Below are 17,699 nucleotides of genomic sequence, written 5' to 3'. Positions count from 1 at the left end.
ACTGCTTTACCCCTGAACAGCCCTGGCTGGTGTGGCTCAGTGGGTTGGGCCACGTCCTGAAAACCAAAGGGTCACCGGTTGGATTCCCGGACAGACCACCTGCCTGGGATGTGAGCTAGGTCTCCAGCAGGGGACGTCTGAAAGGCAACCAGTCGATGTTTCTCTCCCTCTCTTTCTCCTTCCCTTCCCCTCTCTCTAAAAATGAATAAATAAAATCTTCAAAAAATAAAAAAGAATGAATGAATGAACGAATGCCCCGTCTTCCCCTGTAGCCAGGTGGTCTTGTGACAGTTATGATGTGACGCTGAAAGCCAAAGAGCCATCTTCAACCACAGGGACGAAAAGCCACTCACGGGAGAGGCACAACAGAAAGAGATGAGGCCACCCACCTCCGATGCTTTGTTAGGTGAGAGAGAGAAGCCTGTACGCGTTTAGGCCTAACTCGCTCATGGCCCCGCGTAGGCTGCAAGGCCTCCCTCCCTCACAGACCCTGCTGCTGTCCATCAATAAACGCCCAGCCTCCTGATATCACAGTCGTATCTACAATTGGGTAATGCCAGTACTTAGAGAGGGTAAAGAAGGGCATCGTGAGGATGGATATGGGGATGTCTGCCCTCCGTCTACTTAATTAGAATTATAATTGGTTGATTGGTTCGCTGAAACGCTAGCTTTTCCTCTGCAAAACCAAGTTCAGCCTGTTGTGGTTTCCATGGAAGCCAAACGCTGGTCCTTCTGCACCTTCCTCAGCAGAGCCTGAGAGAGCTGGTGCAGCGCAGTGGGGCTGCGTGGAAGGGCTGCGTGGAAGGGCAGCGGGGACGGCAAGCCAGGGTGCACTCGCATCTGCTCCCTCCTCGTTCCAATGAGAGCAAAGCACTCACTTCATAAAACCATCTGGAAGACTAAGGAAGAAGAGGCACGTAAAGGGCTCAACATAGTGTCTGGCACATGGGATGCACTCGGCTTTTCTATTAATTACTATTAATATCCTTGGTGTTTTTCAGCCCCCTCCGTGAAGGAGGATACATGCTGTGTCCATGTGTGCTTAACAGTCCAGTTTTATGTCATTTAAAAACATTTCTTTGTTAAATGTATAATAAAATATTATCTATTTTTTTCCATCAGGAAAAAAAATCTTATTTTACCATGTGTTCTGACTTGGAGTTCTGAGAATATGGTAACCATATGGACTCTCCTCACTAGTTCAAAAATTTGTCAACATAACAACGGCTTTTACTCAGCAAACGTTTGTAGAGAAGTATCTACCCATTCCTCACTTTCCATTTCCTTCAGGAAAACTCGGTCCACAGTCAACCCCACAAGCAAGGAGAAAACGGTATCTGAAACGTGTCAAGGGCTAAATGCGCAGGTGTGAACGAAAATGGGGCGACGACAGCCGGGAGAAAGGCGAGCAGGCGCCGGCGCTCATTACTCTGTGGCTACTGGCGCGCCCACCCGCACGCACCAGCTACGCGGGCAGGGGTTCCCCAAGCCCGCACCACCGGAGCAGAGGCCACAAGCAGGACTGTCCACCAGCATCCGTTTCCTGAGACCTACCCTCCCTGGCCCCCATCCACAAGTGCAGTAGTAATTGCCATTTTCCTGCAACGTGACCACATCTGTGGCCCCAACCCGGAGTGGACAGCTGACCCTGGCCGGGCCAATCGCTCCCTTCCAAAGGAAGTCTGGAACTGGCACTGGGCCCTGGCACCCATCTCTCCCTGCCTATCCGGACTGTAGCAGGTGAACTGCAGAAGCAGCTGGCAGCCCTGTTCTGCCACGTGTACTAAGAAACACAGGCAGCCAGTGAGCGGGGGAAGAATGAATCAGACAGGCCCGTGAAGAGAGGGAACTTCCAGGTTCCCCATAGGCTCCCACCTTTAGTTCTCTCTCTAAGGCCCAAATGCACCAGTCCTTGGATTCTGCAAGATACCTGAGCCTCCTGCCAGGCCACACCTGAGCTGGAGTCTATTCAGAGTACCACGGAAGCCTGAGGGACCTCACCATGACACAGAGGCCTGGGTGACACAGTGACCCTCTCCCTCACTGTGAACTAACACAGGACACAAAACTCCACAGCCCCCATTCTGTCTGTTATGTTCCGAGTCCTGAGCTAGAGTAGAGGCCTTGAGAAACACAGTGATGAGGGGACCACTGTGGAAGATGAATAAAAAATGTTCAGTGCACGTGAGGCAGTGTTTATTAAATCCATGAAGAGTGCACCGAGGGAGTGCAGCTATCGTAGATCAGGAGTAAGCCCCAGCCGTGTGCAGCGCTGCTAATCCCCAGAGCAGTTTACAAGTAACAAGTTCACAGCTGCTAAAGCAGAAAGGCCCAGAGCTCCTTATCTGGGCGCTGTCGGAGCCTGTGCAAGCCCTATCAGTTTTCCTCTCACAAAATCTTAAAACCCCCAGTCGGAGGGAGCTTAACTGTTCCCGGGATGGCCTTTGGATTTTCACATCATTTTAAAAGCAAGTGGAATTATTTTTTAAATGTAACTGTAAGTATCTATTTTACCTGCAACTTTGCCTTCAAATATTCAGAACTTCAGCTGTGGCATGAATTAATTAGTCCCCAAGGGAAATAAATGACCAAATAACTAACCTTTTCCTTAACCTTAAAACCGCGTTTCTGTTGTGCCGTGATTATTTGATTCTCGCATTGTGGCACTCTCCTAGCTAAACTCCCATTTCCAATAACTAGTAAATGTTTCACCATTTTGATCCATTTTCTCAACAAATCCACCCAGTATTTGTCAGCAGCTTTAACCTCACTTTTCCATGTATACAGGGATAGACTTCATGAGAAGTCCAGAGTTTTAAAGCATGGCTACTAATTCAAACTTCTGAAAAACCTCTGTATGGACAAAATCTTCCTGGGGGACTTGAGCCCACTCATTTCTGCTTGTGATGTGAACCCTTTGAAAAGCAATACAGCAATCTTCTTGCGAGTTTTCCTAAAGACATAATCCAGAAATCTGGGGAAAAATACCCATGTGCATAGCAGTATTTGCTATCACATTCATAAAACTGGCGATAATGCAAACAGCCAACAAGAAGCGAAGGATAAACGAAGACCCTCCCACTAGACGATCAGCCCCTTGAGAGCAGGCTGTCTTGTTCATGACGGGAGACCCAGGGCCAAGGTCATACAGCACAAGCATTAAATAAATAAGAGTAAACACTGGAGAAGAGAAAAACATGTAAAATGATGGTTAAAGGCTGGATAACTGGTGGCTCAATTGTGGGGGCAGGAATATAAAAGTGTGTTAGGTCATATTGTTGGAAGCTGCATTAGAAAAATGGCTAGAAGGTAAGACATAGAACGCTACCGGTCATTGTGATAAGAGGTTAATATGCAACTATTTTTTCATACTGCTCACTTATTTTTTTCCCAGAGGAAAACAATATTTATTGAATGTCTGTTAAACTTCAAGCACCAGACAGAGCACCTTACATGAATTAGTGTGTTTAATTCTCATGGCAGTTATTCTTTATTATGGTTACATTATCTTTATTTAAAACATAAACATACTCCAGATGATTACTATTATGATTGCTTAAAATATTAGTTGATCCTTAGAAATTGAAAAGATAAAAAACTTAATAACTAATGGAAAATGAATAAAATCCCTAAACAGCTCCATATTACAGGTAAATCCGCCCAGCTAAAAAGTACAGTCACATAGAGAGGTTAAGGACTGACATCTGTAACTTAGACAAGACATTGTTTCTGAGCCCTAAATCAGCAGTAAACGAACCCAGGAGGACAAAACACCCTCTCGGTTCACTGCACTCCTTTCATCCTGGACTCTCCGACTCCGGGCTGAAAGGCCGAGTAACTGGTACCTACTGATGTGCAGGCTTCTGGTGAGATGAGATCAATTTTACGATGATCCCAGTGGGAATTCAGAAAGGTAGGGTGGCCAGGGATGGGTCAGCCCGGGTGGGGTGATGGTCCCTGAGTTGAACCATATTTCTGTCTTCTAGAACACTAAAACTATACACCAAGAAAGAGGGTACCAAACTTCAGCAGTTTCTCTAGGACAGCAGTTGGCAACTTTTTTCATCCATGGCACATAAACTAACTCCAACATTCTGTGGCACACTGAAAAGTGTATATTTTTGCCAATCTGGCCAAAAACAAGCAAAAAAAAAAGGTATAATTTTGATCCATTTACACCAGATGGCTATTTTTGTGTTGGCTGTTGTTACTTTTTTATTTGACAACCTAAAGGGAAAGGAGGTCAGTGCCCTGACTGAATAGTCAGATTTGGCATGTTTTACAGATTCTTGGGGCACAGAGGTTGAAAATCCCTGCTCTAAGGTACTGAATTTCAAACTACTGTTCTCAACCCAGTACAGGTCATGAAATCAACTGAATGAATTGCAGCCAGGATTTTTAAAAGGCTATGATACAACAGAAAATACCACCAATGCAGATCCCATTAAAATGATAACATTTTACAGCCCTGGCTGGTGTGGCTCAGTGCATTGAGTGCCAGACTGCTTACCAAAAGGTCGAGGGTTCCATTCCCTCAAGGGCACGTGCCTGGGTTTCAGGCCAGGCCCCCAATAGGTGGCACACAAGAGGCAACCACACATTGATGTTTCTTTCCCTCTTTCTCCTCCCCTTCCCCTCTGTCTAAAAATAAATAAAATGTTTAAAAATAAATAAAAATAAATACCATTTTCTAAAACTTTTGTTTCAGTTATATATGTGTGTATGTGCCATGTATGTGGATCTTGGGTAGAAATGCTAAATACATTTCTTACTATGATTTGTAATTAGAAAAGTTCCAAAAGTATTACTCAAGACAGCCCAGGCCCTGACTTGAGTCTCAAGTGCAGAGTTGAAAGCTGATTAAGTTTATGACATTTAAGTAGAGACACACTCAATAGTTTTGACAGGTTCTAATTCTGCCAACTTTAGAGACCTCACACCACCATTTCTAAGAAGTCCTCAACTTTCAGAACTATGCTTGTATTGTGAGAAAAACTTACATTGAATTTTTTATGCAAGATTTATAAAATGCATGACACGTAAAACTCCACCAGATGCTCAACTGAACTGAGTCGAGGTTTAAGTATTAGTGAAGCTAATGGCTTCAACCAGAGAACTGAGATAGTGCAATTTAACCATGAAAAGAATCAATGGTAAATGAACCAATACTATGTGGATTTAATAAAATGAAATGACATTTTAAGATATCTTTCCAAGAAACAGTCAAGTAGTCATGGCCACTTAGAATCCTGGTGGTTCCGAGTTGGAAAAAAAGGGCCTCAGAGATGATAACATCGAACCCCTCTCCTGCGCCAGCCCTTTCCTGCCCCCCTGCCCTTCTGTAATGCTACCCTGGCCTGAAGAAAAATGCCAAACTCCCCTCTGGCTCAGCTTAAATTTCTTTGCTCTTGAAAACCCATGACCCCCTTGGACCATGCCATTCCAAACAGACGATTCATCAGCCAGAGTTACATTTTCTTCAGTGGGCAGCTCCTGCCTATCTCCTTTGTGCTAAGCACTCGGATCAGACCAGAGCACTTCGTCCAAGGTAAAAAATCTGACTCCCTTTTTCCTGCAGGTTCTGCCTGCCTTCAAGGCTTACAGAGTATGGCTCAATTGCATAAACTGGTCCTGAATACAGTCAGAATATACTGCGGCAGTTCCCCAGAGACGCCTCCCCCCTCCACTGCCTCCTCCCCCACCACCCACCACATCCTCAGGCCTTTTATCCAAAAAAGGAGTCCAAATTATTGCACCCAGAAGTTCTGCCTGGAGACACGCATTTTCCAGACCCTTCAAAGTGTGGTCCACCGAACTGGATTCTCAGTTAAGGCCGACTGGCTCCTCAGTATACACTCTTAACCAGTCCATTCCAGTGCCTGTAACCAAATGGAGTTGTCTCTTCCTCCTCTCGCCAGGATGCCTTTCCCTCTACTCTAGCTTTTCCACATGAACTCCTATTCATCCTGCAACACCCAGTGGAGCAGCGCTCCTTTCCTCTAACCACCACGAACAGGGGAGATTCCTCCACAACCCCAGAGGACATTGTTCATACCTGTTTTCATTCAGCACTTCTCCTTATTGAGATAAAACCCCCCTTTACCGATGGCAAGGAACAGACTCCTAGAGAAGGAACAATTCCCTGTAGTTGCCTCATACTGACTAGAGTTACTGACACTTTCTGTATGAATATTCAGATTGTGTTAAGATGTGTCTATAAAGAATTTACAAAGATAAAGGTCTGGATGGGGCTGGGCCTTCAATGCTTGAGAAGGAGTTGCCACTGGACAAAGGAGCCCCTGGTGAGCTGCAGACAAGGTATCAGTCTCAACCAAAATTGAGTCAAGACGTCAGGGACGAAGAAGCTCCTAGGCACGAAACGTTAAAATGGCGTTCTTTCAGAGCAGACGGTCCAGAAAGAAGCCGGAAAATGAGGAACCCGAAGTACCGCCCATGGGTTTGTCCTTTGGAGAAGGAGCCCAGCGGCAACAGAAGCAGAGACCCTCTGATGAGGCCAGTGAGTTCTGGGGGCAAGCTCTGCTTAATGACAGCAACAAAAATCTAGGCCTTCATTAAGTCAGATTGTTTTATATTTCTTACACTTCCTCCACTGGTATCCAGGAAAGTTCCGGGCTGCTTTAAGTGTCCTAAGATGGACTTGGGGTGCGGTTCCATTCACTCTTGAGCCTCAGGTTAGAATATTATCTGCCCACTACCGAAAGCCCTCTTCATGAAGGTAAAAATGTAAGGGACAGCAAAAACTGTAGCATCCTGCCTCTCTTCCACATCCGAAAATGCTCTGTGGTCTTATTACCTTCTAAAATTTCCCGAAAGAACCTTGTCACTTTCACCAATGCTGTGTGCACATGCACTGGAAACATGGTAGAAACCCAAGGGTTTGCTGATGTAATGAATGAACTAATGCATGGGTTCCAAAGTTTTAAGGCCACCGACCCTGATCCTTTCCCCACAAGGGTATCCATCCATCCACATGGTGCTTTCCAGGCAGTCGTGTAATTCATACAACAAATGCCCATCAAATGTCTCCAGGAGTTAGGATGCCGGGCTTTCAGGAAGAACGAAAACAGATAGGTCCCTGGTACAGTGAATGTTCACTGAGGGCCTTCGGGGGCCAAACAGTATGCTGGGCCCAATGTGTACTCAAAGGTACACAACGAGTAAGACGTACCTATCACCCCAACAAATTCAGCTAGAAAAAGTGTTTGCCAATCTGATAGGCGAACCATGGTATTTCCTTGCTGATTTAATTTGCTCTTCGTTAATTAACATTAGGTAAGTTTACCAGTCATTTTTCTTTCTTTTCTATGAGCTATCCTACATTTTATTAACGTGTGAGACAAAGGGAACCAGTCCTTATCACACGTGCTGTAATCGTGTTCCCTCGCTTTGTCATTTACCTTTTGACTTTAGCTGAGGGGGTTTTCCCACAAAAGTTTGAAATTTTTTAGTCAAGTTTAAAGTAAAAATTTTAAGAGGTCAAATTTACCTAATTTTTTTTATGATTTCTGTGTTTTTTTCCGAAACTTAGGAAGATCTCCATGACTCATTGTACAAGTAACCCATGTTTTCTTCTAGTGTTTTTATGAGTTTAGTTTTTACCTTTAAGTATGGCACTATCTGGAACATAAATTAAGAATTAAAGATGATACCTAGCTTTATTTTATTTTATTTTTAATCTAAATGACTAACTGGTTTTTCTAGCATCGATTATTAAAGAATTAAGTTTTCTTCAAAAAAAAAAGGGGGGTATACACATAGCACCTTAGGGAACTTACGGAAAAGGAGACAAATGGACAAGTACCTATAACACTGTTTAAAGCAGAAATGTTAAATGTTTTTGAAGGTATAGATAAACATAAAGGCTACTGGGGCCAGAGGTCAAAAAGGGAAACCAGGGTTTCAAAAGAACTTATGGGACACGGCCACTCAGAAAGGAGACATTATCTGTGGAGTCATCTTACAGCGCAGGAATGAAGACTACCAGTGGCCAGCTGAAGCAATTAGTGGAAATAGCTTTGTAGGTATAGATGAAAATCAATATTCTATCTTCATAGCTTTAGTGACAGTGACATTGGGTTTTGCAAAGCAAGAATACAGATCAATTCTCCTTTTAATGAAGACCATAATCGAAACTGAGCTCTTAAATAACAAAGTTATTTTCATGTGTGACTACAGAAACAGAGACTGGTGGATCTGAATAATACTAAAACATATGTAGAGAATAATCCTGGACATACAGGTGAGCCTTAATTAACAGGAACTCTGTCATATAAATTATGTTATTTACACTGTAAACTAGGAAAGTGAAAATTAAGATAATATATAGCTAAAAATCACACGGTGATTAAGATAAGATATAGCTAAATTAAGGGACCTATCTGTTTTTATTATCTTATAAATTAAGATAATATATAGCTAAAAATCTTTGGTTCTGTAATCAAATGAAATTTATCTTTCAGTTGCTTTCATATAAGCTACTTTAGCTTCTCCAAATAGTTTGAAATGAACCCTATGAAAGCTATTTTCTCCAAGATAACCCACTGATATGGGGATAATGACGTAGGAGCTGGGCCTGGCTCCACCACCAGCTTTAGGAATTTGAGCAGGAAAATTCTCTGGCCTAAATTTTCTCATCTGTAAAATAAGCTGTTAGAGCAAATAACCCCTAAGATCCCTCTGAACTTAAAAAGGACTATAAAAGCCTAGCTCTACTCCCAATATATCAACCAAAACAGAAAGTTTTGAAACACATATTAAAGAAACTTAGATTTAACTACCCTTCACCTTTTTATTTGATTCAACCAACTTATGAATTTCCTAACAGCAGTTAGATTGAGCAGTTTCATCACTAGCAGTTTTACAGGCTGGAAAGAAATGACGTCTAACAAAACAATTCTGTGACAAATGACTCTCTAGGTCCAGAAGCAATCTCTTTCACAGAATTTTGCCTCCATTGAAAAACTAAATGCTCATAAGACTTCTTTGTGAATTTCAAACGGTTTCTACATCCATATATTCCATTTCAGCCATGAATTTCTTTTGTTTATTGCACACTGCTTGCCATTGGTGCATGTTTATAATCTTTTCTATTGGATCTGAACAGGTAATAAATCTGGCCATTTGTATGGAGTCTATACTCATCCTAGTTATGGCGAAGAACCTATGATATGAATAGACCTATCAGGAAAATTTTCTGAGGCTACATTGTATGGAAAGTGCTGAAATGACTATAAAGATAGTAATGAACACTTTGTTTCTTCACCTCTGCCTACAGTTTGTGGAGTCACAGAGAGAATATATTCTGTACCTCCGCATAATTTGAATTTACAGTAAGAAAACCTAACTACTGTTTTAAGGTTAAAGCCTCTGTCATATACCTCTACTGTGTTGCATTTTTCAGAACACTAGCTCATATTATCAAAGCAACAATTCCAGAAAACACCCTAACTACTATATTCAAGCAGCATTCATATGATCATCAGCTTTGTCAGCCTAATTTCTGCATATTAACGGAAACGAAATTAAATCAAAAGCGCTTTCGTCTGAAAAATAAGAGAGAACACTGAAGGCAGAACAACTGGCTTCACTTCTGCAAATTAAGCAAAACTAAAGCAAAAAGAAAGGAAGCAAGCAGAGGAAAGAAACTCAAGAGCTATTTGCAGCAGTGACCCCTTGCTAGTTGTTCTAGGCGCTTCCCTTTGAGCTCGAATAGAAAAGAAAAAGAAGGCAAAGGAGAGGGCACCTCTCCTTCGGACAGAAGCCTGAAGTTCCTCTTCACAACTTGCAATATTCATTGAATTCAGTGTAAGCTGTCTCGCAGATCTGGATTCGGTGGGAATGTCTGGGAGAAGAGAGTGGCATTTGCTTTCTCAGCTTGGAACCCTAAGAACTGTCCCACGGTACTCCATTCTTTCCGCAGAGGCAGCTCGGGGCATCCTCCCCAAACACACACCTGCAGGGTCCGGCGGCTCCTTCTCCCCCTCCAGCCTCCCAAGGCTGGATCCAGGTCCAGTGGCCGGCATACCGTTAGCGCAAGGGCCACCGTGGCGCCTGCAGGCGTCACCCAGCCCCAAGGGAGCCCTAGAGCTCACCGGCCGCTGTCCGAGCTCAGCTTCCCGGAGCCACACAGGGGCGGAGGCATGCATCTGGACACCGGCACCACCAGGATGCGTAGTATGATAAAAACTTGAGGGAGCACGTCCACACCTGTGCGGACGTTGAGGCACAGCCCCTGACGCAGGTTGGGGACAGCAGTCCCGGCTCGCCCCTCCTTTCTGCCCAGGGGCAGCGATCCGTACCTGTCCTCCGAGACGCTGATCACGCCCTCCTCCTTGGGAACGATCACGGCCATATTCACCACCTCCTGGGACCCCTCGACCCGCTGCAGCAGGATCGGCTTGCGGGTCAGCGGTTTGGGCTGGATCTCCGCCGCCATCGGAGGAGGGGGCGCGCCGGGAGCGCCGCTGCCAACTGTGCAGTGGGACCGGGTGAAGGAGACCGCTCGGCCACAGGCACACGCTGAGACAAGGACTCTGGATGACCCGAGAGGGAGGCCGGGGACCCGCGATCATAGCCTGGCCGCCGCCCCGGGGAACGACTCCACGATCCCGGTTTCGGGTACAGAAACCGCCACGACCGGCGCTGCAACCCAGCGCCACAACCAGCGGAGGGGGCGGAGAGCCAGGGGGCGGAGTCTGTAGGGGCGGGGCTTGCCGCAGGGGGTGGCCGCTGGTCGGCGCCGGGGTGGAAGGCTGCACTTCCGGAAGGGCGGTGAGGGAGGAGTGAAACCTCAAAGCGGGCGGAGCGACGCCGGCTCAATGCGCGTGCGTCTACCAGTTGCCAATTTCTGCCCCGCCCCTCTGCAATTCACAAACGCTTGCTGCGTCTTCCTTAGAACGCATGCGCCTTCCCCTCTCTGCAGTTTCCTCCCATCCTGGCCACCATCCACACCCAGTGTTTAGTCCCCTCCCCTTTGAATCTCCCGTGAACGCGCTGGTCCGCACCCCCAGGAACGCGCTTGCCAGAGATCTCGGCCCCCGTCCAAAGCCTTGAAAAGAAGGCGGAGGGTAGGGCGGGGAAAAGCTCGCTGGGGCGAGGCCGGAAAGGGAAGAAACCAGCAGAAAGGAAAGAAGCCAAACTCTTTGGGACGTAACTGGGCATGCGCACAGGTTACCTGTTCTGGAGGTCGTAACAGGGGAGTGCGGCGGGGTGGTGGCTTACCCCTCACAACTTGCACCAGGTCCTGCCACCGAATGACATTCGTGTTCTCTTGGGAGTTGTAGTTTCTGGGAGCCTTCTCTCCCTTGTCCTTGAATGACCTCGGTAGCTTCCCTAGCTATTGGCCGAGCAACGGCCAGGACTGACCTCTAAATGCAGGTAACTTAGGGGCAGCCCTGAATCAACAAGCTGTCCTGTGACCTTGGTTCGGGCCACTGCTGATAATGGTGAGATTCCAGGGCTGGGAAATGAAAAGAGTCTCTCGTACAAGTGTCTTTGAGGGAGTTTAGGGACACTACATACGTGGTGTCGACCTCCCCATTTTCTTAGATGGTTAAGTTCCTGGCCGTACTCCCCCAAACTTGAACCCAGGCCCCCCTGCTCCTGGTCCTGACTTCTTTCCATTCCTCAACACTCTAGCCTTTCTAGCTTACTTCAGAGTCAATGGAGAGACTTATTGATTACTCAATGAATGTTAGGTTCCGGGTGCAGGCCTGGCACTTGACTTCCCTCATTATGTGATAACCCCACAGAGCCATCCAAGATTTAACAAGCTGGCCAAGGAGCAGTCATGGACTATGTGGTGTGATTGGACTGACAAGGTCTCTGGAGGTAAAAAAACAAAACAAAAAAAACCAATATGTTAGAGCTGGGCAAAAAACGGGACATGCCTTGTGGGAATGCATTTCTAAGACAGGTTTTTGGTGGCCAGGCAGTTTGCTACAAAGATCCTCTCTCAAAGCACAGTATAGCTCTTCACCACCTCCTGTCTTTTATTATCATCATCATCATCATTACTGATTTGAGAGAGAGGAAAGGAGAGAGAGGAACATTCATTTGATGTTCCACTTATTTATGCATTCATTGGTTGATTCTTGTGTGCCCTGGCCAGGGATCAAACGTGCAACATCGGCGTATCAGGCAGATACAAGCCAACCAGGGGATTGAGGTATTTTCCAACTTTGGGAGGTAGAACAAAGGATTCCATTTCTCAAAGCCTCGGCTTCCCCATCTAGCAAGTGGAGAATAATAACACCTACCTTGGGAGGTTGTTGTGAGGCTTGGAAATGGCATGTTCTAAGTGCCTTCCTTTCATTCCATAGTACACCTCACTTCTCTTTCTGGAATGTCCTTCCCCACTTCAACCGTCTGACAAACTTTTACTTTTGACAGCAAATCCGACAAAACCCCCACTCAGGCACTTCATCCTCTGTAAGGTTTTTGGGGATCCCTCGTCCCAAACATAGTAGATTGCTCCTGTCCATTTGCCATTCATGTACCCAGTACAGACTTAATTTATTGCCTTACTTGACTGTTCATCAGTTATTTATTTAATAGATTTGTCTCCCCCAGTTAAAAGGTTAACTCCTTGAGGACAAGAACCTGATTTTTTTTTTTTATCATTACTCTTGACACCTATGAAATGTTCGGGGCATATAGGAGTATCCTTAAAATAAATTCTGAGTTTTATTCTGTAAATAAATTCTGGAAGTACTGATCACAAGTCATCTTCCTTGTGTGTGGGTGTGACCTCCTTTGATGTCATAAACTCAAAAAAAGGTACATATCCTCCAAAAAAGTAACTGAGCAGAGGCAGATTGGAGGTGGAACACCTATGTCACTCAGGTTCTTGGGTATCTTGGTCTGGATTGGGAGGAATCTAGAGGTCTTTGAGGGTCCAGGGTATTATTAATTGCTAATTGATGCTCTCAGCCAAAGGAAGGCAATTCAGGAACCAGGCAAGAGGTTCTCCTGCTGGAGCCTCAAGGTAGTAACCTGGCCAGCCAGAGTACCTGGTTGCATGTTATGCTCCATGCTTCTCTTCCCCTTCTCCCTCTCCACCTCCCCTCCACCTCCCCTCCCCTCCCTGCCCTCCTCCTCCTTCTTCCCTCCTCTTCCTCACCAAGGATATTTTTTCACTGCTTTTAGATAGGGAGAGAGAGAAAGAAACCAACGTGAAAGAGAAACATCAACGAGTCGCCTTCTGTACACGCCAGGTTGGCGATCATACATGTCTGAACTGGGCGATGAACCCCCAACCTAACTATGTTCCCCAACCGGGAATCAAACCAACAAATTTCCAATTACGGGACAACGCTCCAACCAACTGAACCACACTGACCAGTACTGTTATTATTCTTAACTGGAAAGGGGTGTGGCATGTTCTAAATATTATTTCTTCTCACCTCAGAGCTCAGGGAAAAGAATAGCACTTTTACCTTTATTCATCTGAAGGTTGAGGGTGGAGTAAAGAAACATTTTCAAAAAGATGAAATGATTATCATTGTCAGCAGTTTTTAAGCACACTCTTGGTAGGACGTGGTATATGTGGTAGAGAAACATAGGAAGCAACTGGGATATTTCAGGGAAGCGAATAATGAATTAGCAAATAATACTGCTCTGCAGATAATAACATTGATGATAGTGATGTCATCCCTGGTGGGCCTTGGGATTCAAAAATGAGAAGCCGTTCACAGTGCAAGATGCTAGTGTCTGTCACCAGACTTGTAAAAGCAGCAGAAAACAGGCTGTCAGACCTTAGCGAAGTCATGTATAAATGTGATAGCTAGGGAGTGTTAATATGCACAAGATAGTAGAGTATAAATCAGACATCTGTTATGGCACTGCAGCGACATTATTTGCCTGATTCCAGAGGGAGTGTCCAGCATGGAATGACATTAGTCAGGAAATACTCATGAAGGGGTGAGTCACAGGTTTTTGAATAAGAGGCTGACACAACGTAGATGCAGTGGAAAAATATCATCTTAGCAACCGTGCAGAGAATGAACTGAGATGGGGGAGCGCAAGCAGGGTGACCAGGTAGGAGGCAGTAATGCAGACGGGGGGATGGGAGCCAGGACTGGTGTGTGGGCCGTGAAACAGAGCTGGGTGGTTTAGAGAAAGCAACGCAGAGGGTTGCGTAACAGCGTGGGCTTTGCAGACAAATGGACTCAAGCTCCAAGCCTGGCTCTGCCACTGAGTAGCTATGTTACTTGGGTAACTACTCTACCTGCTCTGAGTCAATTCCTTCTTCTACAAAATGCACTGTGGATGTTTGTCATTTTTGTTGTCTAGTACCTGAACATCTTTGCTGATTTGAGTGAATCCCAGTGGAAGTGAAAAGCCTCAAGGGAGAGCTGTCCCTGTGCCAACCTCTGGCAGCTGGGCCACAGGCATGTGCTCTGAGCAGGGCCAGTGGATGCTCACCATAATCTGCACAGGGGGGAGAGTGATGCAGAGGCACTGGGGTCGGTTTGAGAATCTTCAAGCACCCCAGGGGAGATTAGAATCCAGAGGCATAGAGAGGCCTGTCCTAGGAAATTGTGCTCCGATCCTTCTGTTGGCTGCCCCTGAACCCAGGCCTCCCCCTTCCTATGGATTCTGTGAATGGCCTGGTATCTTTCCAGTAAATTCCGTTTCTGTTTACGTTACCTGCTGTTTGCTACCAAAAACCCTGACTAAAAGAGGACTATTTTGAGGACTGAATAAGACGTTATATAGACTGTATATATAAAGCCCTAAACTCAGTACCTGACGCAGGTAAATAGTACTTACTAAATTGTTGCTCTAAGAATAAACAAAGAGAGAATTTGTGACAGATGAGTCACAGACCTTGAAAACTAATTAGCTGTGGAAGCAGAGTAAAAAGGAAGGATGAAGAGGTAACATTTAGTGTAAAAGTTTGCCTTCCGCATCCTGTCCTACCTCTAACGAGGTTACAGAAACCAACAGAGGGCACCCTGCTTACAGAATGGTTAGACGGTCACGGCAAAGCCCGACCGCTCAGCACGGCAACTGAGACCACGGTATTTTCCTGACGTGGCAAAGTCTAAACGTGTTGGCCCAGCACCTGAGATGTCGCAGCCCTGTCTGAACCTGCCTTTCTGGCCTGATGCTTCTCACTCTCTGAAAAGCACCTGACACAGGAGGCAGACCGAGCTGCCTGGAGTCCCATGAACGTACCGTGTTATTCTAAGCTTTGCTGCTTTTGTACATTGTATTCCCTTTGCCTGGAAAGTCCTTATCCTCCCTCAATGTCAGCTCCTCATTTAAGACTTGGGGGGCATATTTTCTCTTCGAGGAAGCTCTTCCCTTAGTCCCTCGGGGCAGACTTACCCCTTGCTCTAGGCTCCCCCAGAATTCTGTTCATGCCTTGTAAGGACAACTTTGCCCGCAAGTCTTCCCCCCCCCCCCCGTCCATCACTGATGAAAGTAACACTACCAAGACATGATCTGCTTGGGGAGGAAAGGTGGCCGATCCCTCAAAGGGGAAGGGCCAGGAGCCCCTTCTTCCAGGGGCTTTTATTGCGTTGTAATACACAGGAATACAGGCAGTAAGGATCAAACAGTACATAACATTTCAGAGAAATCTGAGGGCTTAGTCTGAGTCAGTGTCTGTCAGGAAATGGGGTTGTAGAAACTTTGGGAGACATACTCTTTTCCTGCTCAGACCCTTATCTTATGAATGAAAGCACTCTTAGCAAAACAGGTTTCACAGGACTTTTAGGAATTCTTTCTTATGCCTGATTACCCCAGGGAACCGGTCATTCCCAGCACAAGGCCGCACCACCCTCTGTCATTGTTTCAGGCTTAAGTCAGGCAGAGGAGGCAGATAGCCAAGGAATTCTCTGAGACTTCTCGTAGAGAGACTGAGGACTCAGGCTTTGTGGAAGGGGGGAGGGGTGCGGCGGGAGGGGGGGTGAGGGTCCATCACCCCCTTTCTCCATAGCCCCCCAAGTCCTTCCCTGGGGCCTCCACGTGATCATGCCTGTCTTAGGTGGCTCCCCCCTTGGGGAATCTTACCTGTCATTGGCTAACTGGTCAAACACTAGAGGCCAGTTATGGAAAAAGAAGCAGAAGCTGTGCTCCTCCAGGGAGATAAGCTTTGTCTCCTTAATGGCTTATGGTCTGAAGGTCCCTTACTCAGCCTTAGCCATGGGGGGTTTCAGCTCCTGAAACCAGGCAGGGCAGTCCCCAACAGTGCCTCCCTGATAGAACCGCATTTTATTCTAATGTTCTCTTGCTGCCTCTCCCCATCACTGCCCTGTGCCATCCCAGACACCATTGACGAGTGTTCGGTCATCCTGATGTCACCACTGCCTGACACCGTGGCAGGAAGATGGGCTTTCGCAGGCTCCTTGCCGAATACCCAGAGCCTGCCTGTGTGTATTTGGTTAGAGATAAAAGGGCACAACTGTGAGATAGTAAATGTGATTTGACAACTCACGTACGAAAGTCGGTCACAGTCATTATGTATGTATTAAGTACTAATTAGGGTCCTTTTAACTCACTTGGTACCAACAGCAGTCTGCACCAACATGTACGATAAAGGAATTGGAATCCTCACTGAGGTGCTGCTTTGGTTTAACCAGAACAATGTCGTTGGTTTGCTGAAAAGACCGTGATTGGAGACCCTGGCTTCAGGGGTCCAAGCCAGCAGCCTCGCTTAGGTTTGTCTGGAGATGCCCGAGAGTCAACCAACTCACCCTTCCCAAATGGGAACTGCTAATGAAAATGAATATCCCTCTCCGTATTTCACAAAGTTAAGCTGAAGCACAAGGTTCCAGAGGAACAGCCACAAAGCAACATTTAGTTAATTTTCCATTGCCCTCTGAAAGTGTTCCTTTCTATTTTATGTAAAACATTTTGGAAATTTTACTTTTAACCCATGTTTGAATACACAAGACATTTCTGTGACCCAGAATTCAAAAGTAGGAAGTATCCACCTTCCCCCTCCTTGTAACTAGCCGTCCAGCTTCTCTTGCTATGGGCAATCAAAGTTGTTATTACTTTCTAGTGCTTTCTTCCAGAGATATCTTATGTATTTAAGAAGTATTTTTTGGCCAACTGGTAGCTCAGTTGGTTAGAGCATTGTTGCAACATGCCAAGGTTGTAAGTTCAATTCCACAGTCAGGGTGCAAGCAATGAATGCATCAGTGAGGGGGCAATGAATTGAAGTCTCCCTCTCGCATCTTCCCTCTAAAACCAGTAAATAAAAAATTAAAGACAGAAAGGATTTTTTATTTCCTACTGCCTTTAACTCCAAAGTGAAATTAGTACACACAGTTCTGCAGCTGGCTTTTTTTTTTTTAAATGGACCGTTAAGCCTGTAGGTTTTTGTTTTTTTTTTTAATTTTATTTATTTATCTTTAGAAGGGAAGGAGAGAGGGAGAGAAATATCAATGTATGGTTGCTTCTGGTGCATCCCCTGCTGGGAACTGGCCCCTGCTGGGAACTGGCCTGCAACCCAGGCATGTGCCCTGATGGGGAATTGAACCGTGATCTTTTGGTTCACAGGCCCATGCTCAATCCACTGAGCTACATGCAGCTGGCTTTTTTCACTAAATAATACATCTTGTAGATCTTCTTATATCAGTATATATGAATGTATATCTTTTTTCCTGGCTGTGTGGCATTTCATTGCATAGACTGTACTCTATTAAAACAGTTTCCTATCAATG

At 45.7% G+C, this 17,699-nt stretch overlaps 1 protein-coding gene and 1 long non-coding RNA gene across 4 annotated transcripts in view; one reads left to right on the top strand and one right to left on the bottom strand.

Annotated features, from left to right (window-relative positions):
- Window positions 1-10,702, bottom strand: part of WDFY2 (WD repeat and FYVE domain containing 2) — a 117,312-nt gene extending 106,610 nt beyond the window's left edge. The window contains exon 1 of the mRNA XM_037132442.2: window positions 10,320-10,702. Coding sequence (XP_036988337.1) covers window positions 10,320-10,456 — 137 coding nt within the window. The 5' untranslated portion in view covers window positions 10,457-10,702. The remainder of the gene's footprint in view (window positions 1-10,319) is intronic.
- A 464-nt stretch (window positions 10,703-11,166) lies between these two features.
- The window catches only part of LOC119039691 (uncharacterized), a 48,284-nt gene continuing 41,751 nt past the window's right edge, over window positions 11,167-17,699 (top strand). For all 3 annotated transcript variants that reach the window (XR_005080657.2, XR_005080658.2, XR_008391652.1), the window contains exons 1-2: window positions 11,167-11,465; window positions 11,772-11,850. This is a non-coding gene — a long non-coding RNA (uncharacterized LOC119039691). The remainder of the gene's footprint in view (window positions 11,466-11,771; window positions 11,851-17,699) is intronic.

This window comes from Artibeus jamaicensis, unplaced genomic scaffold (assembly GCF_021234435.1).
Source record: "Artibeus jamaicensis isolate MK-2021 breed Jamaican fruit bat unplaced genomic scaffold, CSHL_Jam_final contig_415, whole genome shotgun sequence".
NCBI classification, from domain to species: Eukaryota; Metazoa; Chordata; class Mammalia; order Chiroptera; family Phyllostomidae; genus Artibeus; species Artibeus jamaicensis.
This window is presented reverse-complemented; position numbering and strand designations above follow the sequence as displayed.